Source organism: Tetrao urogallus (genome assembly GCF_951394365.1).
Source record: "Tetrao urogallus genome assembly, chromosome: 9".
NCBI classification, from domain to species: domain Eukaryota; kingdom Metazoa; phylum Chordata; class Aves; order Galliformes; family Phasianidae; genus Tetrao; species Tetrao urogallus.
This window is the reverse complement of record NC_136822.1, coordinates 5306442-5334064: the sequence shown is the minus strand read 5'-3', so window position 1 is coordinate 5334064 and position 27623 is coordinate 5306442. Positions and strand designations below refer to the sequence as shown.

The window sequence follows — 27623 nt, the reverse complement described above, 5'->3', positions numbered from 1 at the left end:
GATGCAGGGAGAGGGGCAAACCCTGCAACTGTGAAAGATTTGAGTATGTTGAAATTTAAGATATAGACCTGCTCTAAAGCATCGTGGAAGCGTTTTCATTTAACATGCAGTTCAATAAATCCTTTTAAACATTCCATTCCTGTTCTCTCCTCTATTTCAAGAAGTAAATTGAATTACAGGCAGGTGTTTATTCAGCATCCATCACCTTGAAGTAGAAGAGAACGTGACAAGAGGGAGTTCACGTATAGTTCTTCTGCAACTAAGCTGTCTCTCTAGTGAGTCCTATTATGTACCAAAACATGTTTTTAGCATGCACAGTTATCCAAGCTATTTATTGTGGAATCCTCTACAAAGAAAGTTCACAAACAGCTCAAACTAATGATAAACAATTGTTTATTTCATGAAGCTGTAGATGTAGCCATTGCTTCTTGGTATGCCTGGAGGGCCAATTGTATATAGCCTTCTTTCTGTGATTCAGTTTTCACAAAGACCTAGAAGCAAGGGGGGATGAAGATTAATGTACACTTAGGAGCAGAGTACACAGTGAGATTTCATCACTCCAATGGTTTGTCAGCCATTTCTTCTCCATCATTATGCTGTTTTATATATTTTTTAAAAATATGCAGCAGTTCCAGTTAATTACAGGAAGCTATTGACTAGGCTTCTGGTGTTCAAATGCGTTATCTTCTGTAGGTAACTGTGCTTAGAACAGAAAAGTGTACCTTGATCAGATCAATTCCATGAAGTTTCCCTTCTTTGGCTTCTTTTGCTGACTGACATTCGGGATGAAGCATGTGATACAGTGTGATTAAACTTGTGGCATCATCCAGCCTAAACAAATAAAAGTTCAGTTGTAGCTATGACTGTTTCTAAATAATTTGAGTGTGCTTGCACACCACGGGCCTTCATACACTTTCACCTCATCTACACAGTCATTAGAAGAGAGAGCTAACGAGGCAGCCCATAATTTACTGTAATAGCACCTTGTTCCTGAGAAGGAAGACCAGAAGCACGTGCAGCAATTAACAGACAGAAACTGACTCATACTGCAGTTTAAGCCTGATCTACTACTGTTCAGGAGCCACAAAGCTGAAAGCCTTACAAGGAACTGTACATAAAACATAAAATTAAGTAACTATAAGAGGTTAATTTCTGCAGACACCTACTTTGGTACCCTAACACTTTGACTGCAATGTAGCTGGTACTTCCATTCAGAATCTAGGTAGCAAGAAATTACAGCTAGTCTAAAATATCATGCAAATGGAAGCTTTCAGACATCTTACAGAAACACCATTTTTCTTTTCAAACAACAGGCCTTTACATTTTCTATTTGTCTATAAACAGAATAAATGACAAACACCACTTACAAGTCTCTGTTGATCATATCTATCAGCAAGCCATCTGTTTTCTTTCTGTTTACCAGGTACCACACCATGCCTCCAAAGTGCCTTGTTGAGCGGAGCAGATCGTATTTTGCATGTTTCTCAATGTCATCATATGTTCGATGATGAACCTGGACACAGAAAAGAATTCAGTTTCAATAGCATAGGCAGAGCTTCATGACAGTTCCTCCTCTTTACCTTTCACGTAGATTCTTTGGATCCATTTTTAGGCCTCTCTAAACTGTGGCAGTAAGCCACGAGTTCAACTGTGCTACTTTAAAGCTTTACACGTTTTAATTTGGGGTAACACTGGGACAATCCAGTTCTTAGAACTCATACATAGATGTGTGTTAAGAAAAAACTAAATGCAACCCACACACTGGCAATTTTGGGAGGGAGGGACATGAACTCTGAACCTTCATTGCACTGCCCTCAAGTTACAATCTATTTTACAATGAAGTCAAAGCAAAGAGTTGCTAATGGAGAAAGTTGAAGAAGTTACTTGAAACACTGATTAATGGAAGCTCTGCTCACAGCGATTCAGGAAATTAGTTAACATTAAATAGGTACAATAGAAAAACTTTCTAACAACATAACAATTGATATCTTTATTAGTACTTACAGTTACTAAATTGACACCCTTCAGCTGGAAGTGTATTTTTGTACCCAGTTTTTCTCACAAGCATTAGTTTATTTTGTGCACAGTGCTCTCAGATGCATCAGTTATCTACCTCCTTTTTTCAAATCCTAGCTTAGTAGTCAAGACAACTCAAGCAGCACAATTGGGGCCAGTTACAGTTACTATCAGTTCTGGTTGGATACCAGAAGACTATTTTCTGCATCTATACTTCTTTCTATATGGTTGGAAAATATTTAAATGGTCACTTTTCTGAAAAAAATAAAATAAAAAATAGAAAGCTCATGGCAAAGATAGCAAGTAATCCATGGGAACAGGGGGGAAGAACACACCTGAACAACTCTGATCCCCAGACAATATTTATGCTTACAAAATAAACCTTGAAACTTCTTCCCTAATGCTTTTTTACTTTAAAAAAAGTGAACTTACTCTGATATAGTCAGCTGAATCTGGCTCAAACTGAGCAATGCACATGTTAAGGATATCTTCATGACGGTCTTGCTGAAACACAGTCTGAAACAGTTTAAATTCAGGCATAGGTCACATATCACACAATTGCAACTATCCAAAATTTAAATGGCAGTGAAAACATTCCTCTTCTGGGCAACACAGCATAGGTAACCATTACACGTGTACTTACAGTACGACAGAATATTTACATTACCCAGTATTTATCTGGTTGCAACTCGGAATTTTATTTTAAGCAATTTAAGCAAGTTACACTGGTAAGCAATTGTTCAAGAAGATTAAAACCTACCAACCAACTGGCTTATTCAGAGCCACTACTCTGTCCAAACAGCACAGCTTCACTGTCACAGCATGGTCGAGAAAATAAAAACCATCTGTTTTTTCAATCCCAGTTCTTACCCCAAGATGTTCATCCTTAAATAACACTGGGGGAGTAACTCTGCGCCCTTCTTTGGGGAAGAAGATCCGTATCATGCGGTCTCGCTCTTCCCAGGTTGCCTTACGTAATACACCGTTTGGTTCTCTAACGACAATGAACCGTTCCTGAAAAGAAGGTCAGAAAGAGCATTATCTCCCACAGCATTCTCTACCTAAGCAGGATCACTGTAAACAAGATTCCTGTTTGACTAAGTGCTCCAATGCCAAAACCATGCTAATATTACAGTGTCTTTTAGACTGCTAGTATGCATAGAATTATTTTTCCCTTTATAAATTATACATTTACACCTTAATCTGACAGTAGAACGCAACACTATATGCACTTATACTGCAAAACGTAACGAACAACATAACTAAGCCCAGAGAAAGGAATTAGCACTGCTGCTGGCCCGACTTGACACATTCAACACACGCTAAATTAATAGTGCATGTATTTTCTATTATAAAGCTCTGGGATATAATTTATCATCAACAGACAGAAGTCAACAACTGAAACGCCTCTGTATTTCTGCACTAAAGCCCAAATTCACAGCTGCTCAGCTCTTAAATTAATGGATTGTCACTTACACGATGCGGAGTGGCATAAGTTAAATCTGTAAACACGTATTTCGCAGTTTCAGTTCCCTCGAGGACTTTGTCGTCTGCTAACACATCATCAATGGGCTCTCGTTCGTCCAGCACTGGCGGCATTCTCAGCTTTTCTTTGGCCTCTTCAATGGCTTTTCTCGTGGCCTTCGGGTAAGAGTTTAATTGATTTCACAATTAGAAGTTAGGGAGCGGCGGCACCGGCACCGGCAGCGTACAGCGGGCGGCACCGCACCGCAGCGCAACGCAACGCAACGCACCTCCTGCAGCTGAGCCTCCGTCAGCAGCCGGTACTTGGGCGGCTTCAGCTCCTGCCGAACCGGACGGAAAACCTTCTGCAGGTTCAGCCCCGTCATCCTGTACAGCAAATCCTGAACCGCTTCATCCGTAAAAGCAGGCTTCGCCTCCCTTTTTTCTGCCGGAGGATTTTACACGCAATGAAAGGGCCGCGCGGGGACGGCCGCATACCCGCCCTCTGTGACCGCCCCCGGCCCGCTGCCCTCTTCCTCAGCCACCCGGACAGCGCCGCACACGCGCTCCGCGATGGGCAGGAAAGGCGGAGAAGGCGCTCCCGCCACCTCCCGCTCGCGCACCGCCCGCTCACGCACCGCCCGCGGGCCCCGCGTCCTGCCCGAGCCCCCGCTGCACGCGCCATCCCCACAGCGCCCGCGCCACGCGCGAGAGCCGCACGGGCGGCACAGCAGCGCCCTTCGCTGCGAGCGCCGCCATCTTGCTCGCGCCCCGCCCCGCCCCGCCGCCGACGCAGGCGCCGCATCGCTCCTGAGGCACGTCGGGAAATGGAGTTCGCGGTGTTTCCGACCGCCGCTCCCCGTGCCGAGAATCTCCATCGGTCAGAAAGCCGCTCTCAGTGCGTTCGTGTGAGCGCTGCGGAGGCGGGAGCCCGAACTGAGGTGGAAGTGCGAGTCGGCGTTCCTGTCAGAGCGGGGGCGTTGGGCGGGAATGGCGCGAAGCAGGGCTGCGGGCCGGCAGGTGTCCGCTCGGCTGCGACACGGAGCAGCAGGACGCGGAGCTGAGCGCGCGTTGTCTGTTCCCGCCGCCAAACCGCGGCGTTCCCCCAGTCAGCCAGAAGGCGGCGGGCGGCACCTGGCAGAAGGAGTAATGCTGGGGTGGTTGACCCGAAATGAAGAACGTCCTGTGGCTCTCTGCTAATCCGGCGCTTACGGGATGACAGATTTTCCGTGCGACCCGTAAATTGGAATAAGTCCAAAGGACACCACGAGTGCTCTTGCCTGAGGAGCGGCACTGCGCCGTGCATCCTTCTCAGGTCGGTGAGAGGTCACTGCCGGCTGTAGCTGCCCTTGTGGGGAACTTCGGTGTCTTGGTACGGGGGGAAATAAATAGCTCACTGCAAGACAGACACTGAGTGCTGCTGTGTGCCCAGAGGGCAGCAGAGCCGTGAGGGGTCTGGGGCACAAAGTGTGATGGGGCACAAAGCAGCTGAGGGAACTGGGGTGGGTCGGTCTGGAGAAGAAGAGGCTCAGGGGAAACCTCCCTGCTCTGCAACACACTGAGAGGAGGCGGTGGTGAAGTGGGGGTTGGCTTCTGCTCCCAGGTTAACAGCAATGAGATGAGAGCTGATGGCCTTGAGTTGCACCATGGGAGGGTCAGGTTGGAATTTAGGAAGAATTTCTTCTCAGAAAGAGCAGGGAGGCACTGCACAGCTGCACAGGGCAGTGGGGCAGTCACCATGCCTGGAGGTGTGCAGAGCTGTGGAGATATGGCACTGAGGAACGTGGGCATGGTGGGCTGGGGTTGGACTTGGAGATTTTGGGTCTTTTCCAACCTTAATGATTCTGTGACTTTGTTAATATAGTAGCTCAGTTATAGCTGAGTATATTTCAGTAGGCATTACTTAGTTAACTTGCTAGTTAGTCTGTACCTTCTGCTGAGCGTCAGCCTGTGGTCAGGGGTGTGTGAATCAAAGAAAATGTATTTTTTTACTTACTTTACTTACTTGAGAAGGGCCCTGAATGATGTGGATTGTAAAATGCTCAAAGCCACAAGGTGATGCAATCTGCTTGAGAACTGTCGAACTGGGAAATACTTATCTCCTGGAGGCAAGATCTCAAAACAAAAGCAGTGTGCTTAAATATGCTTCCAATTGTTTTAAAGTTTAGTAGGCTGACAGCTGCTGTGCCAAATCAGTCTAAATTGTGTTACACTTGAAAATGGAGGTTAAAGTCTTAGGGAAAACAAAGACTGTATAGCATGTATTGGTTTTAGTCAGGCTAAGCATCTGTTTAAGTACGTATTTGTTTGTAATAATAGATCTTCGTTGTACTGGGCAGCATTCTTATTTTACCTAGCTTTATTCAATACTGAAACACAGGTATTGAGTTGAATTTTGTGTTCAAGCTTTGTCCTTCAATATTGTGACCTTTGCATTATCAGAAAGGTCATAGGAAGGCATATTCTTCTCATATTTATATTGGTACAATCAAGTTGAAATCGCTGAGAATTAGAGCACAAATTAATCCATAATATTATTTTAATGTGATTTTGTGCTTAATTTATTTAAATAATGCCAAGAAAATTAAAAACAATGTTGAGGAAATTGAGAAGATGTTGTTTTTCAGCTCTTGCTTGGAAGACCTCTGGAGTGAGAGCTATACCCTATAAGGGAATTGGGAAGTTATTTGGCGACTTGCCTAAAAGCCACTTCAGACCTGTTCATGAATTTGGATGGCAAGCCAACGTCCATTTTAATTCACAGAAGTGCTTAGAAAAACAACAGAATTTATTAGACTATATCCAGGAGAGGTTAAATTCACATTCGTTCTGTACTGGAGTAGTAACAGCTGCTGTGAGGATTAGCCTTTTGGCTGGCAGGATGAAAGGAAATATTAACCAACAGTGCTGGAGATAGAAGTAGAGCAGGTTAATGTGTTTTATAAAAGAATATGAATTTATGTTGGATAGGTTGGTTATATTTTATGTATGGTTTATTGCCATACAGAAGTAACAACTTTAAGTGGGATGTTTTTTATTGGTATACTTACAAATACAAAACCAGCTTGAAAAATTGGTGGTGTAATTATTGATAATGAAATAAAGAATCTCTTAGCTTCAGTTACTATTTTGAATGCATCCCAGGACAATTGATGTTGGAAAATTACAACCATCTGATGAGGGGTGGATGTCCCCTGTGAAACACATTGGTGGTCTGTCTGGATTCTATTGGAAAAGTTTCAATACAAAATCACCTCCACAGTTGGCATTAATTTCCTTTTTGTTGGTAGTTTCAAGGGAGCAAAAGGATCAGATGGCCTCTGACGCTGAACCACTTTGGTTAAGATCTCAGGGAGAAGGAAAGCAAATGGGGAGCCTAGGAGCTCGCATTGTTGCTTTTCCATTTAATAAATAAAATAAGGGACTGTGGCTGCCAGCTTTTCTGAATAGTAATTATGTTAAAATTGTGGTAGCAAGTTGTTAGGAAGGAAGAATTCTCTGTTGGAAAAACACAAAAAGACAAAATGTGAGGTTTGGGAACTGAGCATCCCATTGCTGTAAGAAGAAACAGACTGAGCCCAGTCAGAGTGTCTGCATGTCCACAGCTGATGACATGACCTTTTTAAAATTAATGGTTGGTTCTCTTGTTCCTGATAAGAAAGAATCTGGCAATCCTGTGAAACATTTTTCTGAGGGACACAATGGACCAGGTTGGAATCTGTATTCACTAAATCTGCATGGATTAAACTGAAGAGAAGTTATTTTTTCACAGAGAAGACAGAGATTGTGAAAGTAACAGGAATGACACAAACCTTATTCTATTGTCAGACAAGTAACTAAATGAGTAACATGTTATGTGTGGTTTGTTTTGGTTCCCCAACCCTAGATGGAGTGGTTTATTTCCTTGCAGTAATCATTGGGTGGTAGTAATACTATTGTCTGTTTTCAGGCATATTATCTGCAAGTTTCTTTTCTTCAGGAGATAAAATAGTATTTTCTCTGGAATTGTCCTTTAAGCTCTGTAGCCATGAGCTTGTCTTGCCATCCAAAGCCATTGGTAGCTGTCCCCCCCCAACTTCCACCAGAATCCCTTTATTTTGATGGCGGTGATGACAATGGTGATGATGCATGAGCCTTTGCTAATACATCAAAGGGGCCAGTTTCCATCCTACTGACCATACAGATATTTGAAGCTGTTTTATTTTGAGATTTCATTTTGATCCGTGGCAGCAGGGACAGAAGATGGCATACTGAGCCACCGGGCCAAAGTGAGCTGTGAGTGCGGAGCTGTGGGCAGTTGTGCTGGACAAAGCCATTTAGCAAAGCACAGCTGAGATCCGCCCAGAAAATGGCGTAACTGAGGTCAGCCACAGCCATGATCATCCTGCATCAACACCTGGCTTCTGTCACGTATGCAAAAACCCATGGTGAGAGGGAATGGGGGAAACTTTATGAATGCAAAAGTCTGACAAATGCTTTTCTTCAGCATTGTCAGTTTAACAAGTGCTAACAATATGCATAGCTTGAAGAGCAAATATCCTAGATTTTGGGTTTTTTTTTATTTTGTACCTTGACTATTTGTCATTTTAATTTCAAATTTGAAGGGAAAATTACAAAACCAAGGAGTACTTTTGGTTGCATGTACTCTTTACAGGTTGGTTACAGATGAATTTACAGAGCCTGCTTGCTATATTTTCCTGGGCCACGTGGGGGCAAGATTGAGATTTTAAACAGTAAGAATGAAAGTCCCAGAGCAATTACAGAGGATAATGTAAATGACCTAGATTTGCCTCTGTCTCACATAAAGCTGCTATAATCTCTCTTTAATAATGACAAATTGGATATATACAAATACGGCCTCCAGTAATTGAGATTACATACATTATTTATGGTAGGGATATAAATCCCACTTTGGTTTATATAGTTTTCTTTGCTACACTATAATGGCTTGAGCCAAAGCCTATTAAAGCCATTGGAAGTCCTTCTCTGACTTCAGTGAGCTCAGAACTAAGCCCATATTTTTCAATAAATTCCATTCTTCTGTTCTGCTTCTGTACTGCTTATCTTTTAAATACAAATTGTTAGAGGGGAACAATAGTAAATATTTGGTATTATTCAGAGTCTGGTAGTTGTTGTTTTCCCCCTTCTTAATCAATATTTAACCTCTTTCTCATTCCATTTCTGTTTAAAGTCCCATCCCTTTGAATCCGAGTGCCCCACAGGGCGCTGTGAACTAAACCTGGGCATAACAAGCTGTTATGTGCCCTGCTTATAAACTGGTCTAATACCTCTTGAGTGCTAACTGCATTTTTTCTTCAATCCTTTTCTAGTAATAACTGATTTTATTGACACAGCCACCTCGTTCCTCAGTTCTTTCGGTAGGAGGTGAATGCATTTCTCTGCCGATGAATTGTTACTGTTCAGGAATTGTTTTTTTCTCAAGACTGATTTGATCCCTTTCAACATTTTTTGTTCATTTTTAGTTAAAAGAACTCTTATCTCTTGTTGCTTTAAGCCTTTTTGTTGCTTAGTGATGCCAAGAAACCACTCCTGCTGTTGTGACAATCCTTTTTGCGTTCTTTTTGCCTCTGATATTCCGGCTCTGAGATTCCTTCACAAGTTTCCTTCTGTTGCATGTAATGATTCTTCTTCAAATCTCCATTTTGTTTTTTTTATATTGTCCCTAAATTTTCCTGTTTTCATCTTACATTGCTTTGAATTTCTTACCATTTGTTTTACTACCTTGTTTTCTCTTTCTTAATTCCCAAAATTAATTGTTCATAGAAATGCTCTCCTGTACTTTGCTACTTAATGATATGCAACTTATTTTTGTTGCTTTGGTGTTTGCAAGAGCAACGCATTCTTTTCCTCTCTATAATGTTTAAATTGTCTTCACGATAGGAAAAATTTTTAACCATTTTTTTACCCACACCAGATTAAAAGACAGTTATGTTATTAAAATAAAATACCACATTTTCTAAAGGTGTTGCTGGAGGGTTTATTGTTCCTTTTTTTCCCCCTTCTTTTGGATCCAGAATTTAACACAAATTAAATTTGCTTAGGCAAAAGCACGGTGCATTTAAAAAAGTCATTATAATGACAGGATCCTGGGGGTCTGACAGAAAAGCTAAAACAGCTGTGCTCTGCAGCACAAACAACACATAAATCTACAGTATCTTCTCTTTGTGATCAAATAAATGAAAGAGGCTCAGAAAGTAAACGATGTTTTGATCCCAGAGAAGCAGATCTAAAAGCATCAGTTTAAATCTCAGCCACTTCTGCGTGAGTCTGTTAAAATCAAACATTTTTTCGTTTTGTTTTAAGCAAAAGTATTTTGATTTATCAAACTAACAACTCTACCTGCTTGATTTGAAGGTTGTAGTTAGGCCCAAATGAAATGGTTTTTTAGTTGCTTAATGAAGAGTGTTTCTCACAAGAACAGTTTTCAGTTGCATTTACTCTTGTTACTTTCTGCCAAAGCAAATCAGTAAAATCCTAGAGACAAAAACAGCCATAAAATTAATATAGTCCAATAGTTCTTAGACTGTTTTCCCTGTTTATTTCCAAGTAAACCTGTTGACTTTTACTAGGTTACCCAATAAAGGAAGACTCACATCCATTTTTGGACAAACACTCTGGGTACAGTACCAGATGTCACTAGCTGACTTCCAGAGCAGTGTGGACAAAAATGATTGACTGGGTGCTACATCTGCTTAAGTGTGGGGGGAAATATGAGTGTTGTTTATGAAGTATTTTAGAGCTGCATGGTGAGTAAGTTACTGCATTTGTTCTTCACAAAATGTGCAAATGACAAACTGTGGAGACCAAAAGAAAGGATAGAAACCTGTACCGTTTTTCTGGCTGATCTGTTCATTATTGGTTTGCTTCCCTGTTTGTTTAGCCATGCCATTCTGTAACACATGATATGATCGTTAACATATGTCAGTGTTTGTACACGTAGACTAAAGTACTTAGATCTTTTTGAAGGCACACAGTACATATCTAAATAATCTGTCGAGATCTGGTAGTGGCTTTAGAAAATGTTTCACAGGGAGAAAAAAGAAAAGCAGCAGACGGTCTCTCATGCCAGGAGAAATATTAGTGACAGGAACGTGTGAGGCACAGGCCTAATTGTGTCCCATGTGCTGTATGCAGATTGCACCCATTTGTCAAGTGGGAGAGTGGACAGTACACAGAATCAAAGCACTGAATCATTTTCCTCATTGGAAGAGCAATCTTACAGCAAACAAGTAGACTGAAAATCAGGATAATAAAGTGAAACTGTTCGAAGTCCAAATATTTGTGCCTGGTCAGATCATTTTTTTTCTGTAACTCCACAGTAAAAGGCAAATATCATGGTCCTCCCTTCATTCACCGTATTTTGAGCTGCCTGATTCTGATTTCATTCCTTATATCCTCTAGCACAGATCATATTTTTTTCATAAACTCCTTCATCTTATTATTCAAGTAGAAACAATGAATAATTTTCTTTCAGGTTATTGAGCTGAATGAAGTCACAGAGGGGTCTAATGAATGCCAGAGCCTCTGAGAAGAAAAGAATGGAAGCTGAATCTTCTCATTTCATTAGCAGCAAGTCTCCAGATGGTGTCATGGTGTTTCAGGTAACTATAGCCTCAAGATGCAGTTTTACAACCAGCTAAAGTTGATCTAAGACCGTTCTGCTCCTTCTGTTCAAGCATCCACTTGGGTTGTTTTGCTTGCTTGAAACATTTTGTTCTTCGTGATAGCCACTAAACAGACTAATTTTCTCCTGAATTTTGAATAAAAGCACAATAGCTCAGACCACACACAAATTTAGGATCTGAGTTGGAAAGGTAGCTTTGACACTGCATGAAAAAGCAAACCAGATTCTGTTCCCTTTGTGTCTCTGCAACAGTAGGAAGATTTCCTAAACCTTACAAGGTATTACTGAGATGCACCCAGTCCACATGGTGTTTTATGATAGAATGCTGCAGCACTGAGATCACTTGGTTTTTCTGTGTGTTCCAGTACAGTAGAATTAATGTCCAAGTACCATTTCCTTTGTAAGCAGGCAGCAGAATTTTTGACTGATACTTACAAATTAATTAAGCTATTGCTTGGATGGTTTTGTTTAGACCCAAAACCAAAATTACAATCTGAGTGCTGAGGCTGCAGAAGATTAGGTCTGATCCTATGAAGAACAGAGCAATGTGGCATCATTACTGTTTAGTTTTGGAAATTGTGTCCAGAACTGTGCATTTCCTTTGCGTGTTTGAACACTGAGGATAAAATATTTGCCATTAGAGCAAGGCATCTTTTAATTAACTCTTTGTTTCTGCCTTTCCTCTCATGCTTCTTGTGGTATAGAGGATCAAACTTCCTCCAAGTGCTGGTACAATGTCTGATTCTGTGCAGTATGCTATATGCTGTAAATGTGATTATATCTCCCACTTACTGATGGCTAAATGGTGCTTACTTTGCAGTCACTCTTTTGATTTCTCTTTAAAAATTTCCAAATTGCTACTCAAAAAAAAAAAAAAAAAAAAAAGAAAGAGGTTAGTGTCTGCATTGTCAACAATTAGATACGATTTTCTTATATTGTAGTACTGTATTTGTGAAAATCAAAGCTAAACTGTGCTTGTTACTGTGAAGTAATTTGGGATATCCTTTCGAAGTTTTCAACATTGCTCCCTGTGTGGCCGCAGAGCAGCAGGTGGCAGTGTGGGGCTTTGGGTCAAGCATAAGAATGAGCAGCAAACGCATGAAAGAATCTGCATCTTTGAAAAATACTTGTAAAATGTTTGTCCCTTTAATATGAAAACAATTAAAAAGTGTAAATGTTCGATGTTTACACTCTGAAAGAATTTCATACTTTCTTTTTCCTGCATAGTGATTAAATGGGGAATATTTCTTAAAATTAGATTGGCGAGTAAAACTTTTGCTCATTTTTTCATCCACTGTAAAGCTCTCCAATCGATTGCTCAATCAAAAGGAAGAATGTTCAGTTCTGGATATCATGAGCCTGCTCCTTAATATAGAACGAGAAGGAAGGAAGGATAACTAGCTTGTTGCCCTCTTCTGTCTCCTCGAAAAACCTTTATCTCCAGTCCAGTGGCATTGATGAGATTGGACTTTTTTAACTATTCACTACAAGCAGAAGGTTGCTGAGTAGCAACAACCACCCTATACCCTTATTTTTAGCTAGAGAAACGTCTTGTAGACAGCCAGTGCAAGAGTTGTTCCATTTTCAATATTTAACTGGTTTTGTGTTACTTCAAAAAAATGCTTTCAAAACAACCTGTCTTACACGAATGAAGTGTATCTCAAAGGGCTGATCCTGCTAGAGTCTTCAAGAAAAAATATCAAATTTTTGTATTGTGGTACTGAAGTTAAATTTCCTGTACTATGTTATTTTTCTGTGCAGTATCCTATGCCTGTCTCACGGCTTTGGGTCTCTCTTCCCCAGTCTGTGTGCGTCATTTCTTAACGAGGCAAATGCAACCCGTAGCTAGGAAGTGAGTTCTGCCAATAACTGCCACTGACATCTTGATGACTCTGGATCATTCTACCATTTTGTGTTTCCTAATTCCTTTTGATTTAAAATGGAGATTGATTGTATGGATAGAAAAAAAAAAAAAAGTTATTGTATATCATCTCACTTTAATTTTAGTTAGGGCTAACGAATATTTACTTCATAAATGATTAAAGTGTTCTATGTACCATGTCAGGCATGCTTTTGATAAAATGCTATTTTAATTTCTAGTAGAATCTGTCATTAACTGTGCAATATCTTTTCATTTTTTTCCAGATACCCCTACTTCTAAAAAATATTTTTTAAAAATTACATGCTTCTTTATCCAGCACATAGAGTTCTGTCATATGCTTAGTAAGGCTTAATTGTCTCACCTTTCAGAGATGCAAGCAGAAATAATTTTTAGAAGAATGAGATGATGATAAGACTTTAACGTGTCTCTGTATGGCTTTGCATGCAGGTTATTATTGCTGTATAAACAAGGGAGATTTTTAATGGTGAAGGCTTGTCGAGAATGTTACAGATGGAAATTGTTTCTAAGAGCAGAGAACATTATTCCCTCTGACCACTGGTGTTTTCTTGGTAGGGCAGAAGGTAGATGTGCCTGGGCTTCTCAGGGCAGGGTGATTAAGGAGCTGTTTCATTATTTTTCAGTGAAACTAACCGAAGGGCTGTCCACAGCTTGTAGCTCCTGTTGGGTCATAGAACTCAGCAAGTAGGATAAATGTAGTGCTAATTCTCTCTCTTATTATAGGAAACGCTGTTTTCTGTACTGAAAAGGAGAGGCATAGCAAAAAACTGGGTTGGTTTTCTTTTCTAAGTTTCCACCAATTATATTTTCCATCCCACTTCAACATCCAGTACTGTCTTGTGACAAACACCAACAGTCCTCCAGTTTGGAAATATGTCCATTTAGGGAAGGATAAGGTATTCTTCATGGGAAGAGTAATGTGTTTAAGACCAATATTAATGACTTTTCTCATCCCTCGTTTCTTTTTTCCTATTGAGTCTTCAGCTCCTTGTTCCCAACAAAAAAAGCCCCTTGTGGGGGCTTTTTTAATGACATTTTTGATCCCTCATGCCCATCCCTTTCTCCATCCATTCTCTCTTTCTCTTTCCTTCTTCTTTTCCTTATAGAATGGCATACCTTTGTGGCAGTTAGTTTTGCTTGGTTGGGTCGACATCTGTCTCCACGGAAAATATTTTCTTTGGGTACTTACATCCGTGGTGTATACATATGAACTGTTACCTCTAGAGGCCATCATCCTTTGTTTTTTTTTAAATGTGGAACACAAACAACAAAAGTATTTTCTCAGTGGAGACGAAATCTGGGGCTTTTTATAGTTTGCAAACTGATTAGCTGTAAAATTAAAACTGAACGCTTTGGAGAGCAGCACTAAGTAAAACAAATATCACCAGTCAATCATGAATGAATTTTCCTCAGGTTTGAACTTATTGTTTGCCTTTCAATAATTCAAATAAAATTTGAATCCAAACAAGCCACAGAGCTGTCTCCATCTTCTTACAAAGCAACCAATCTCTTAAAACAACCAAATATAGATGATATGCTGATGCTAACCCCGAATTATGGCCCCCTTGTTCAGAAGACAAGGGTCTTTGTTTATCCCTCTGACAGGGGAGCAGCAGGCATATTCCTTGCTGGTTAGAAGGTGATGAGCTTCACCTGCTGTGACCAACCGAGCCATCACTTCTTTCTCCAGCAGACCAGGCCATGGGAGAAACTCCAGTCTGCTGACTTTGCTGGGATAGGAGCACCCAGAGCCTGGCCAGGCTCTTTTCATTGGTGCCAGCAATAGGAAAAGGGGCATTGTGCACAAACTGAAACATAGGAAGTTCCATCTGAACATGGGAAAGATCTTCTTCACTTGGGAGCGACAGAGCACTGGAACAAGCTGTCCAGAGAGGTTGTGCAGCCTCATGCTCTGGAGATGCTCGAAACCCACCTGGATGCTGTGTAACTACTACAGGGAATCTGCTTTAGCAGGAGGTTGGGCTAGGTGATCTCCAGAGGTCCCTTCCAACCCTTGTGAGTCTGTGACTGAAACACATCCTTTCCTACAGTGCTTTCCTCATCCTTAGCACTGATAGGAAAGAGGATGCTAAACTAAAGGTTTTGTGTCTGAGGAGGTGTCCGTGCTTCAAGAGTTCCAGCACATGGGGAAAAGCCCTTCAAAACGTCCTTTACAAATCAGAAATTTCATAGTAGCGAGACTGAATGCTCTCCAGTCTCCTACCTATGCTTTCAATGAGAAAATTGCTGAGAAATATCCATAGCCCCTCACAGAAACAGGACATCCTGAGCTGTGGCAGATGGACTTGAAAAAATTTTAATGAAAGTTTTCAACAACAGCCCTGTGTGTGTGTTTGGGGCATTGAGCATGTGTGCTCTGTGTGCTCACGCATACACAGACTGTGAACATAACATATACTATGAGATGTGCATCTTTTGCTAGAAGAAATGTATTTTGTAAACAAAACAATACTAATTTTGTTCACCCTGTTGTGGCACAAGGCAGGATTAGGTAGAGAGAAAATTTCAGGATGTGGGTGACCACAGTTGGAGGTTTTACAGTGAGTGTTCAGTAAGATGTCCTTGGAACATAAAATTAAAATAAATGAAGAATAATCATAAGCCATGTAGTAGTGAATGTAAACAAATCTTGAAACTAAATAGGTAAAAAAAAATGCTCTGAGGAAACCGAAGGGCAATAATTAGAAAAGAATACTTATGCTTTCTCTCTTCCTAGAAAAGACAGATTAGAAATTGTGTAATTACCTGAATACATAGCAAAAATAACTACTGTAAAATACTCATGAAAGATGGCAAGCTTTTTTGAAGTTGATGGTATAGAATAATTTACTGTGGCTGAAGGCCTGTTTGATTATAATAAATATAAAGAAAATGTTAAATATATTTTTAAATGTTTTATCAACTATCACATTTTAAAAAGAGCAGGAAACATATTTAATAAAGCAAGAGAGTTACTGTACTGCAGCTGGAATAGTGTAGACAGGAACACTGTAATAGTGTAGATAGCAATAGTAGACCATATTATCCAATTATTGATCAAGTTAATTAAATGACACTGTCTTTAGCTCACAAATTTTCACACAAAAATAATGTGAAAATGAATTTGAAGTGCAATGAGGGAAGACTGCACGTTAATGCAGCTTATCAAAAGTTGTGTTCTATACCTTGGTTCCAGCTCAAGCTTTTTTATTGCCTGTGCCTGGCCCGTTTTGCATTGAAGGCCAGAAAGCCATGTGTCTGAGGAGTAAACTCCTCTGGGCCATTTAGTCAGCTATTTCTGACTTACTCTACTTTTTATGATGTATTTTAGTAACTCTCCTCAGCTTTCATTGCTTTTATTCATCACAGAAATGGAACAAATCAGTGAACAGTTACAAGTAATAGCAGTATGTTTAGGGCAATGCATACCACCTTTTAAATGCAGGGTGAATGCTTATAAGAAAGAGAGTTTTTACTAATTATCACAGAAAAGCATTCAGAAATTGAGAAAGGAAAAATTATTCCTTTCTTCACCAAGTTCCAGATAATTTGACCTTGACATGTTTGGAAGGGAGTAGTACAATCCAAATAACGCGTATTCTGCAGCATCCTCTACGGCCAGCACTTTTGGCTGAGTGTGGCTGTTGGTAACTGACCCAGCTCTGAGGCAAAGCTTTCAATAGTGGCATCCTTGTGCATGATGTTTTGCTCCAGCTCAACTTCGATTGTAAGGAATTTCACCTTGTTTCATCTACAGAGAAAGTTTTGCAGAACTGGTGAAGGTGAATACTAAAGAAATGAAAAAGGTTTTCAGATCAGGTCGTACAGGAAAGATGTCTAATGTTGGGTCATCCAAGCATATAGGTGCTCATTGTAGGTCTTAATTAATTTAATTAAAATTAAACTGACACTATGCTATACAGACTCGGTTTGTTTTTAGTACTGAAGCTAATGAAGGCTCAGTGAACAAATTGTATTGATGAGATCAATATGTTTATTGTGTTCACTTTGCATTTCTGTTAACAAAAATTGACTCGTGATGGGAATCTCCTGATTATTTCATAAGTGTAATTATTTTATATTACCTAGGAGTTTTTTAAGACTATCTTACAAAAGATATATAAAGTTTCACCTGTTCAGTATTAGACTCCCAATAATTTTGCTTTTGCACATAACCTTGTTAGAGAATCCCGTGTTCAGTAGCAGTTACCAGAGAACAATTCAGAAAAGCAACGTGTAATTTCTGCAATTGGAATTTGGCCACAATATATCCCTCATAATCAGACTTCATTTCCTTATGTTGAGATAATTCTCTGACTGTGCTCAGCCCAAATCAATATGAAAGACAAGGGAGTTGGAACACACCAGATGAGACACAGCACCTTTAAAGAGCTGTCCTCAGGGTTCCAGGAACCAGATTTGCTCACAGACCAATAACATATGGATTTGAGGATTTTTTTTTTTGGTGGTTTTTGTTCTTTGTTGTTTTTTCTGTTGTAGTTTTTTTACACTTGCGATTGCTGATTTTAGTTTCATTTCTAAGGTGTCAGTTTTCTAGGAGGGACAGCAAGTATCAATTTTCTGGTCAAGAGAGTTTAGATTTTCAAGGGACATTGTAAAATAACAAGCTATTCTTATGATGTTTTAACACAACGACAATGTTGTCAGGATTCTTTAACAGCAAGGCAAAATACTTATTCAAAACTCCTTGCATTTTATACTTATATGGTAAACAATGTAGCTTTCTAATCCCTTGTGGATGCATTTCGGTTCATGCCCATGCTTTGAATACCCTACTATAGCCACGATGGCATCTTCATCCTCTCTTATTTGTCAGTTTTTGTGCTGTATTCCCAGAAATCTGTCAGAACTAGAAGCCCACTGCGCTTTACGCTTTGCAAAAACACAATTAAAAAGCAGTGACTAAACTTGACTACTATCATAATTAAGAAATTCTTATATTGTTCCTATATTACAGTGTATAGCAGTCTGTCTGAGATGCCCTAGACAGGATGACTAAGGCTTAGAAAGGACATTGTAGAGTCATAGAGTGGTTTGGGTTGGAAAGGACCTTAAAGCTCCATTTGCAGCCCTCTGTGTGGGAGGGTCGCCTCCCACCAGATCAGGTCAACCTGGCCTTGAACACCTCCAGGAATATTTGATTTAGAAGTCTCATGTGATTATTGAAACTGCAGGAAGGCAAACTCTTTTTATTTTTCTTCTCTTTAGTGAATATGTGAAAAGTTTTTCTCATTTTCTATTTGCAAACTGGAACCTGGTTTGGTATCCTAGGAAGATCATGAAGTCTGGTCAGGAACCATTTTCAGTCTCCACATTAGTTTGAATCCATAAGTCCAGAAGGTATCAAACCAGGTAATTTCCAGTTATTACAGGCCAATAAGACCAGCCATGTGTAGAATAAAGGTGCATTTAATATGCAATGAAATAAAGTAATAAGGAGAGTAAAAATATTTACTGTAATTTAATTACCATATTGGCTGTCACATAGGAAATGCTACCGAGTAAAACTTTGTTCAAGATATGCAGCATGTAGTCCAGCGATGTTGGGGACAGCACTGAGCCACCTTGTTGAGGTTACATTTCCTCTGTAGGTAGAAACAAAATAGCTCAGGACATAATAACTATAAGCAGGTAATCTGAGAGTGCTGTGCAAGCACAACAAAAGATAGCTATGGGTTACCTATTTTTGGTATTGTGCTAGTCATTAGAGAATGAGCATGCAGCAGAAATGCAAGTCATGGCCTGAAGCAGTGATTGAGCACCTGGTGGAAGGCAGGGCCAACCCAGGGAGCTCAGGTGCATGCAGTGTACCTGAGTGATTGGAAGGGTGGAGCCAGGATCCAGCCCTTCCCAGACCTCATTTAAAGGTCAGCAGTAGAGGTGAGGGTCTCTTGCTGGAGACCTCTGCATACTTGAGGCCTTCTGAAGGTGAGCAGATTATTTCCTTTGTTTCTGTGCCTACAGCTGTTGCATATGAGCAAATTCTCATTTGCTGCAGCACGGGATCATGCTGCTTTGCTGTCATGGCTGTGCTATTGCATTACAGGGTGGAACGCTTTTTGCAGCTGAAAGAACCCCATAATGTGTGTGGCATCTATTTTGTTCAAATCTAACATGTCAAGCCATGCAGGCCTGTTGAAATGACTCTATTTCTGTTACTTTGTCTAACTAAAAGCTGGCTAATGTTGTGAAGTATGGGGAGAGGAAGAACAGTAGATATCTCTGGTCTGCACCACTGGAGGCTAGATTTTGTGAGGAGGATGTTCTGTGTGTGAGAACTGCAATGGAGGTATGTTTTATGAAATAACGTGTCTTGTTCTCTTTCCCTTTTCTTTTTTTTTCCTTTTTGGAAGGAGGCAGAAAGGTGGAGCATTGGCTTGGAGTGGAAATAGATTGCTCCTTTCTAATTCTTTCTGTGTATCAGCTGGGTTAGGCAGCGGTAGAGTTCATATCCTTTATTCTCTCCCTGTTAGCTCCTGGAAAGGGCTATGTTGCTTGCTATAATACTTTTTTTTTTTTTTTTTTTTTTTTTTCTGCCTAGCTTCTGCTTTTGATAAAATTGTTTCACCCGTATTGATGTCTGACTTTGCTGTTGTTTAGATACAGAAGTTGTACTGGTAACATCTTTCCTTCTGTGTTAATTAGAGCACACTGGTGTTGTCAAGATACAGGCATGAGCTGTACTGAGTGGAAAGAAACCCTCAAACAACTGCAGTTAAGTCCACAGGACTTTGTCAAAACCATGCAGGAAATCTGTGACAGATCCCAGATTAAACCCCAGATTTCCTGTCTCCTCCACTTGTGCTACAACTACAATTCCTGTAGTTTCTTAGTTGACAGAAATGTTGTCCAATATTATCTTTCTTTTTCTGGTATACTCTTGCTCCAATTTAATACACTAGTTGCCATGTGTTTTGTGTGCTGTGGTAGCTCTGTTCCATGACTGTTTCTTTGTTGTGTTTTGTAGTACACACTGTACAGTGAATGGTACCAATGCTGGTTACCAATTCTGTTTAGCGTTCAAGCAATAATAAAAAAAAACACCTCAATAAAAGCATGTATTAAAAGTTAATCAAAAAGTATTTATGGATGCAGATAACTTACTGTCTTCTGCTTCCAAATATCCTGCTTATACTTCTTCAAATCTAAATAGCATTCAGAGAAGCAGTAAGCAATGCAAAGGTGCAGATCTCTGCAGCTGCTTGAAACATAAGCTAGCCAGTGCTGATTCAGAAAGATGCCTAAGGAGAGCTGTTTGGGCATCTGTGTGTTCTCAGCATTATGGGTCCCAGAAAGTTGTCTTTTATGGCAGAACATGGGGCCACGAGGCAGCCTGGTGCACCACATACACTGGCTCCTTCTACAGCCAGGAGAGCTGAGCACTGTTGTGTAGAGAGATTCTTTCCTAGACAGGAATCGCTTCAAACCCAGAGGGAATAGTTGCTTCCAATTCACTGTTATCCCTGTTGGATCTAGACTGGATCTACACAGCTGTCCCTGCCCTGTGCAGACTGGTGACCATTTTACCCATATTTTTTCCGTTAATTTTACTTCTTTGGTTCCCCATTGCAATAGATAATGGAGAGTCAACTGTATTACAGCTGGTTTAATGTGAGTCTGGTTACTCTTTGGGAGCAGTTAAAGGACTTGTTTCCTGTGTGGCAATTCATATACTGATTCAGAATCTACTGCCTCTCAAAATAAAGCAGAAGTTACCAAATTGAGGAATGCCGCTGCTCAGCTGAGCCCATTACAAAAGCAAAAGAATAATGAAGAGTTGGAGGACAATTGTGTTTTTCCTCCATACAAAGCTCAGATGAACACGAAGTGATGCAAGTCCAGATGTTGAACTCAAGCTTAAATCAGCATACATCTGGATGGTTATCAAATTATTAAATTGTAACAAAGCATTAAAGGAGTTTTCATACAAGAGAGAATTTTAACCTTAATATGTGTTTGAGAGAGGATGCTGTGGTTCTAAAGTAGTTTTCTGTTTTATGAGGGAGAAATCTGTAGACATTTTACCTGTCATCTCCAGACTGGTGCGTTGTATCAATCGTTGTATCAATCTTAGTATTTGCTACTTATGGTGCATAAACGGGGCTAATAGCTCACACACACCTTATTTAGAGATGGCTGTGAAGTGCTGTGCAGTCTCAGAAACATTTTTCCACAGCTGCTTTACGTCTGAGCTGAGGCTGGTAGATGACACGAGCTCCCAGTCTAAATCCTAATGGGCATGGAAATAATTGTCTTTCGGTTGTTCTTATTAGGGTATACAGCAAGTCAGTTCTCAATGGAGGCACAGTGTTCAAATGCTCAGAAAATGGTTCTGTGTGCTGTTGAGTTTGAAACATAAATCTTAATAGTTGATGGGAAGGAAAAGAGGTGTGTTAACGTGCTATCTGGTAAATGGTTAAGAAATTATGTGCTTTTACTAAGGAAAAAATATCGCTTAGCGTTTTCCTATTTACTTTTCTTTATCTTGCACCCCTGGTTTCTAACAATATTTACAACAATACGTATAAAATAGAATGCATTAGTCCCAGAAAATAGTAGCTCCAAAAGTAAGGTCTTTGTATGTTCAGGGGAGTTTCTCTAGTGCAGATTTTGGACAGTGTTCCATGGTACTATGGGCCCAAACAGTACTTGGGCTGCCAGCAGAACAATCTTGCCAGTAACAGTCCTTAGAAACATGTCTGAAGGGTATTTGTTTTGCAGCTGCTAATGTCCTGTGCCTCAGGGAACCTGGGCAGCCAAGCAGGCAGAGCTCTGTGCTTACGTTGAGCACCTGAATGCTATTCACAAACCAAATACTCGCTTTTCTAAATCAAGTAATTACACTCACAAGAACGTGACAATCTGCTAAATGACTCCATTAATATCATATATCCCTAATTAACAAATGAAATTAATAGGTGCAGAAAAAGTTTTAACTGTACATGAATAGGCATGATGATACTGTCTTTTTCTTTTGGCTTATAACAATATTTAGCCTAGACCTTGCATTTGGAACTGTATTTACATGCTGATATTCTACAATATGAATGAGCTCTTTCATGACTCTCTTAAGGATGGAAGTATAGGCAATACCAACAAGTCTTCTGTGGCCCTTAATAATCAGTTCTGGGATCCCTTACTTTGTTCCTTACTCATGGTGGACAAAATGCCACCACTTCTCACACTGTGATGGTGTACTACCTCACAGTGCCATCTTCTGAGAAGATCCTATAGTGTAATAAATAACAATAGGGAATGGCAGGCTGCTCATGGTTCATCCTAACAGGGTAAATAAATTTCAGAGACGTAGGATTTTTACTGACAGTGCAAAGCTGAGTTGCTCTGTGTGCATCTGATAGAGGATAGTAGAGGGTCAGTTGTATTTCTATATTTCTGTAGATGTAGAATTGTACTTAAGATTGTGATGCTTTATAAAATCCTAGCGATATGAGTAGCATATATTTTGATTGCTCTTTAAATTAGTTCAATATCACATAAAGCAGTTTGTTAGAACGTTACATCTTTCCATAAAGTATTCTACATTTAATATACTTATTTATGGTGATTCTGTCTGGTTAGTGAAACTGCTTGCAGCAGTGGTGCTACTGTAAACCATTAGATCTTTACTTTCTTTTGTTTTCAGCAAGTCTGATTTTTTTTTTTTTTTGTGAAGAACAGCTGTTATGAACTGGGACTGTCTGAGTTCAAAGACATAATCTGAAAAACTCATAGATCTGTATTCAAGAAAACTGTTTAGTTCTGTGTGTCCCTTTACTGATTTATAGCATTAAAATATCCCTGTTAACAGCTGGATGCATCTGGAGGGTGACACAGCCACGTTTTCTTTCTTCATCTCATGATAGTAGTTTGTTTTTTGCCTCTTATTTTCTTTCCAAATTGATATAACTGAGATGAAGGTTTTTTGTGGTTTTTTTTTTTTTTTTTACATTTCAATTTAATTTCCCAAATAAACTGGGCTAGGATGCTTTTCAGGAGTAGAGACTGAAATGTAACCATCATGTGGCCATACACAATCTGCAAAGTGAAAGAAAACTCACATATGGTATAGACATATAGAGTATTAATAATGCTTAATAAATTAGTAACAATTGCTGCAGTAAAAAAGTAATCAGCAGAGCAAACACAGGCATGGAATTTGCTTTTATATGCCAATTTAATTGGAATAATAATCACCACCAGGAGCACCCCAGCACTAGTTACTGCACATAATCACAGCCATTCTCAGTATGCAGACTAAAATAGCTCTGTTTTTTTCCTAGTCCCTCTCTGTCCTCCTATTGTGCTCAATCTTTTGGATGTGTACTTCAGAAATTAAGACAGAACCTTATTTTAATGCCTTCCTGATTTTCAGAGCCAGTTCTTCCAGGTAGGATGGAGCTAGATTGATAATATGCTACTGAAACATGAGTTCATTCATAAACTTTATCAGATAATTCTGAGCAGCAGTATAACCAAATTTGTATCTGCTTTGCAAATACAGCAGGGAGCTGGAGAATCGCCTCTGAAAAGAGTTCTGTTTTGTCAGGATGTACTTTTCAAATGTGGAGGTAAGGATTCTGTCGTCTGCAGGTGGATGCAGTCACTGAACTGATGAACGTTACGTGTTTGGCAGCAAGGAGGGAGGCAGGATTTGAGGTAGTGCAACTGCAGTGTTTTATCGAAAAGCCTGATAGTCTACCTATTGCTTGAGCTCACTTGTTGGTGAGTGTGTTCATATGATCAGTACTTGCAGTTTAGGATTCTTTGAGGTCTTAACAGCATAAACAATATGGAATCACAATAATATTTTTTTCCCCAAAACATTTGTGATCTCTATAAAGCAGTCTTCAGATGCTGGCAGGTAGGATCTCTTTTCTTCAAATGAATATATCTTGAATAATTACTAACGTGTAGTCAAGTCCTTTAACAAAAACAAGCTGGTTATTTTCTTTATTTCGCCTACTAGTCATTTTTCAAGCTGTCTCTAGCCTTAGCACTTTGAGAATTCTATAGGAATTTACCATGAAGCCACGTGTGTTTGATACTTTGTATTGTAGTCTGATTAATGTGAGTGTAGGACTGATTGGAAAGAAAAAATCACTCTGGAATAATTTGCACTGCGCTTTGTTTTAATAGTTAACTAAATTATTTTCTCAGAAGTCAGAAAAGATTAATGTAAAATGCAAACATAATCAAGAACTACTCAGATTACTAATTGTATCCCAAAATAGACAAACTACAGAAGACCATGTTGGTTGAAGAATACTTTGAAGTACTTTTTGGCCTAGCTTCTTGATAATTCTTCAGAGATACAGAGACAGGACCGCTTATATTTACTTGAAATAGGTAAGAGGAAATCTGTTTTTATTTCTGTTTGTGGCTTAAAGAAAAAACTACATACTTTTGCTTGACTAGAAGTTTTGGAATCAGAAAAGGCATTTTTAGTTTTGCTCTGTTTTCTTTCGGCAGACTTTGTTGTTTACAGCTCACTGAGCCCCTCATAGAACTCTTTCTGGAATGTTCTTGATCTAGAATTGGAGTTCAACATTTGCATTAATTTAGAAATCAGTGTTCACAGGAAGTGCACCTAACAATGGTGGAAGCATGAGTAAAATCCAGAAGGCTCTTCCTTCAATGGAATGATTCGCCTCTAATACTACTTTTGCCCCTCTCTATGCTCTGCCATTAGTTTATCCTCAGTGTGAGGAAGAAACTAAATGAGAAACAAGATGACCAAGCTGCTAACAGGTTGTTTGTTTTTTTGTTTTTTTGGAAGACATTCTTTTAGTCCACTACTCTCCTTTAATAAAAGGAGAAGCTGCTTTGAATAGTATGCCCTTTCTCTAAGCTTATTAAAATGATAGCGAAAAGAGCAGGGCATATCTGCTGAGTCAGCTGCTACTCTGTTATAAAATGGAATTGAGGGGAAAAAAGTAAAAATACTGTGATGGAGAGAGTTCATTGCAGAGTCAGTTCAATAAAACTTGTGCTTCCCAGTTCTGGCACATTTCAGCTTTTGGACATTTCAAAGGGCTTGATAAAAAGCAATAGCCTTGTCTCCCACACATTAAAGCTTCATCAACGACATTATATGAGAAGAAGAAAAACCTGGCACAACAGTAAAGCAAAGGGTAAGGTGTTCCTTAGATGGGTCAAGGTGCTCTAAGTTCTCTTGCTTCACTGAAATAACAGCATTTTTTCTGGCAGCAGAACATCTGTACCCTCTGTCTGTGTCGAAGAAGCACATCTGTTCACAGTTATGGGTCAGTACCCGTACAGGAAGCATAGTTGTAGTGCACTCAAAGATGCTGGATCATAGCTCTCAAAAAGCATTTTTTAAACTCTCTAATTAGTGAAGGGACAAGAGAATAAAGTGAATGCAAATCAGATCTGTGAGACTTAAAAACCCAGACAACTGCTTTAAACCTGGTGAACATCTAGGTAGATGTATAGGCAGCAGTAGTACGGCTTTCACTCAATGCTATGTAGTTTTAAAGCGATTTAGTTAAAAGCCTTGATTCTAAGAAGGAAAAAAAAAATAGAGGAATACAATTTGTGTCAATAAGGCAGTGAAACACATAATAAGCCTGGTGGGCTATCTGATCATATGGAGTTCATAAAAATATTTTCTGGAGTCATTTCTGTCCTGTCAACACACAATTGTCAAGATTTCCCCTCTCCTGTCAGTAAGATCCTTGGGAATACTTCTAACTTGAGAAGTAATATTGAAGCATACAGCACAGTTTGCAATACCATCAAAATCAATTTACTGTTGCTCCAGTGGGCCTAGTAAAGACTTTTTTTTCCTTTGGTTTTACCTCTGGAGTATTTTCAGATGATTAACTTGTATATTCAGTCCTTAAATATGCAGCCCTCTATAGATACAACTGTCTTACCATAATATCTTCCTATAATAAAGATACTCTAAGTTTGCTTTAAATGAAAAGTATACTTCAGATGAATTGTGTCATCAAAACCTTTTGTTCTATGGCAGGAAAGACACAGAAAATGGAAATTTAAAAAGCTAAAATTTAAAATAACTATTTCCTAACATCATCTAATGACTCGATTCAAAAGAGTTAATGGATCTGTTTAAAATAAACAAAAATGGATGGATATAAAGTAGGCTGAGCTTATGTTTTCCCTTAGGTTGGTTCTGCTTCTAGATAACTATAATGCTGATCCTCTGCACCTTAAACCCATTTATGTAGCTTCACCGCTTTACAGATGCCAGCTATTAACACTGAACTTTAACTATAAAGACATCCCATTACCCTGCTCTTAGAACTACAATGTTAATCTTTTGTTAGAAAGGAAATTTTACTTTAATTTTCCCCATTTTCTTAAACCATAAGTATTTTAGCATTTAGAAGCCTTTTTCGTATGCTTGAAATTCCTTTGTGAAACCCTTGAAAAAAAATCACTGCTGCAGAGAACAGTTTCTAACACATCAATCGCTAGAGCAAATTGGCTAGTCACTACTTCATTCTTCATAGATAAAGGTAACTCTCACTGTTAGCATTTCTTACTGAACATTCACTTGTGTGGGCTGGAAATGCTGTACAACTTTAAGAACTATCATTTAAGATATGACAAGGTCTTGAAAATGCCTGACACTTACGTTAATACACAATCCCTGCCCCTCCCAACAATCTGAGGGCCCATAATCTGACCTTGCAGACTGGTTGTAGTCGAACCCCTACCTGCTGAGCGTTAGGTAATGTACTGTGTCACAATGGAAACTTCATTTCTTTCTGTGTTGTAGGAATTTTGTCTGAATTATCCATTGGCCAACCACGTAACAGGCTTGGAATGCCACTGTATGGCATTAGACAAATACCTGCACTGATGCAATGATCTTAGGATTCCCTAATTCATTTAAGCAAGCACAGCAAAAACACATCTGAGGCAGCATACTCAGTCATCAGGACATGGTGCTGGTCTTGTGGTCATAAAGAAGCTAATGTTTATATTTACTAACCTGTCACTAATAAAACTATACAAATGGTTTTTTAGTCTTCATTTATGATTATATGATATTTGGGATGCTTTCCCTTCCAGTTAGTTCTACAAAACTTGAACTCTATATTTATACAGTTAGTAATGGTGAAAATGCTCACATTTTTTTTTTAACTGCACAGCTCAGTCCCTATAGGATGCTTGACTATCAACTTTTTTCTTTTCTTTTTCCTTGAGTAAAGTTTTGGAGATATTAAAAATGCATTAGCAGTGCAAAACTAACATTAGCTATCTGAATGAGACATGATGTAAAACTTACAAATGGATAGTATTTGTAAAAAGTACATACTTAAACTTATTCAAATGCTTGTAAATGGCTACTGGTAGTAAAGATCTACATGCATAACAGCGGGATGGAGAGGGGAGAGCTTTCAGCGTGTGTTCTGTGATTTTTTTGTATTCTGTTGTTCCTGTAATATTGGTTTTAAAATCATCAGAGTCCTTTGTCACTGGATACTGGCTTCAAACACTGATTCCCGAAGGCCCCTGTGCACAGGCTGCTAATCACGTATATGGATTGCTTGCTAGCACTGAAATGCATGCACCTGCACCTCTGCT

The 27623-nt window shown here is 39.4% G+C and overlaps 1 protein-coding gene across 1 annotated transcript; it reads right to left on the bottom strand.

Moving 5' to 3' along the window:
• Positions 1-398: 398 nt before the first annotated feature.
• MRPS22 (mitochondrial ribosomal protein S22) lies at positions 399-4239 on the bottom strand (the record flags this gene model as incomplete). Its single annotated transcript, XM_079539465.1, has 8 exons — positions 399-491; positions 723-831; positions 1368-1513; positions 2449-2532; positions 2887-3030; positions 3493-3657; positions 3771-3925; positions 4119-4239. The coding sequence occupies 8 exons, from the start codon at positions 4237-4239 to the stop codon at positions 399-401; spliced, it is 1017 nt and encodes a 338-aa protein (XP_079395591.1).
• Positions 4240-27623: the final 23384 nt, after the last annotated feature.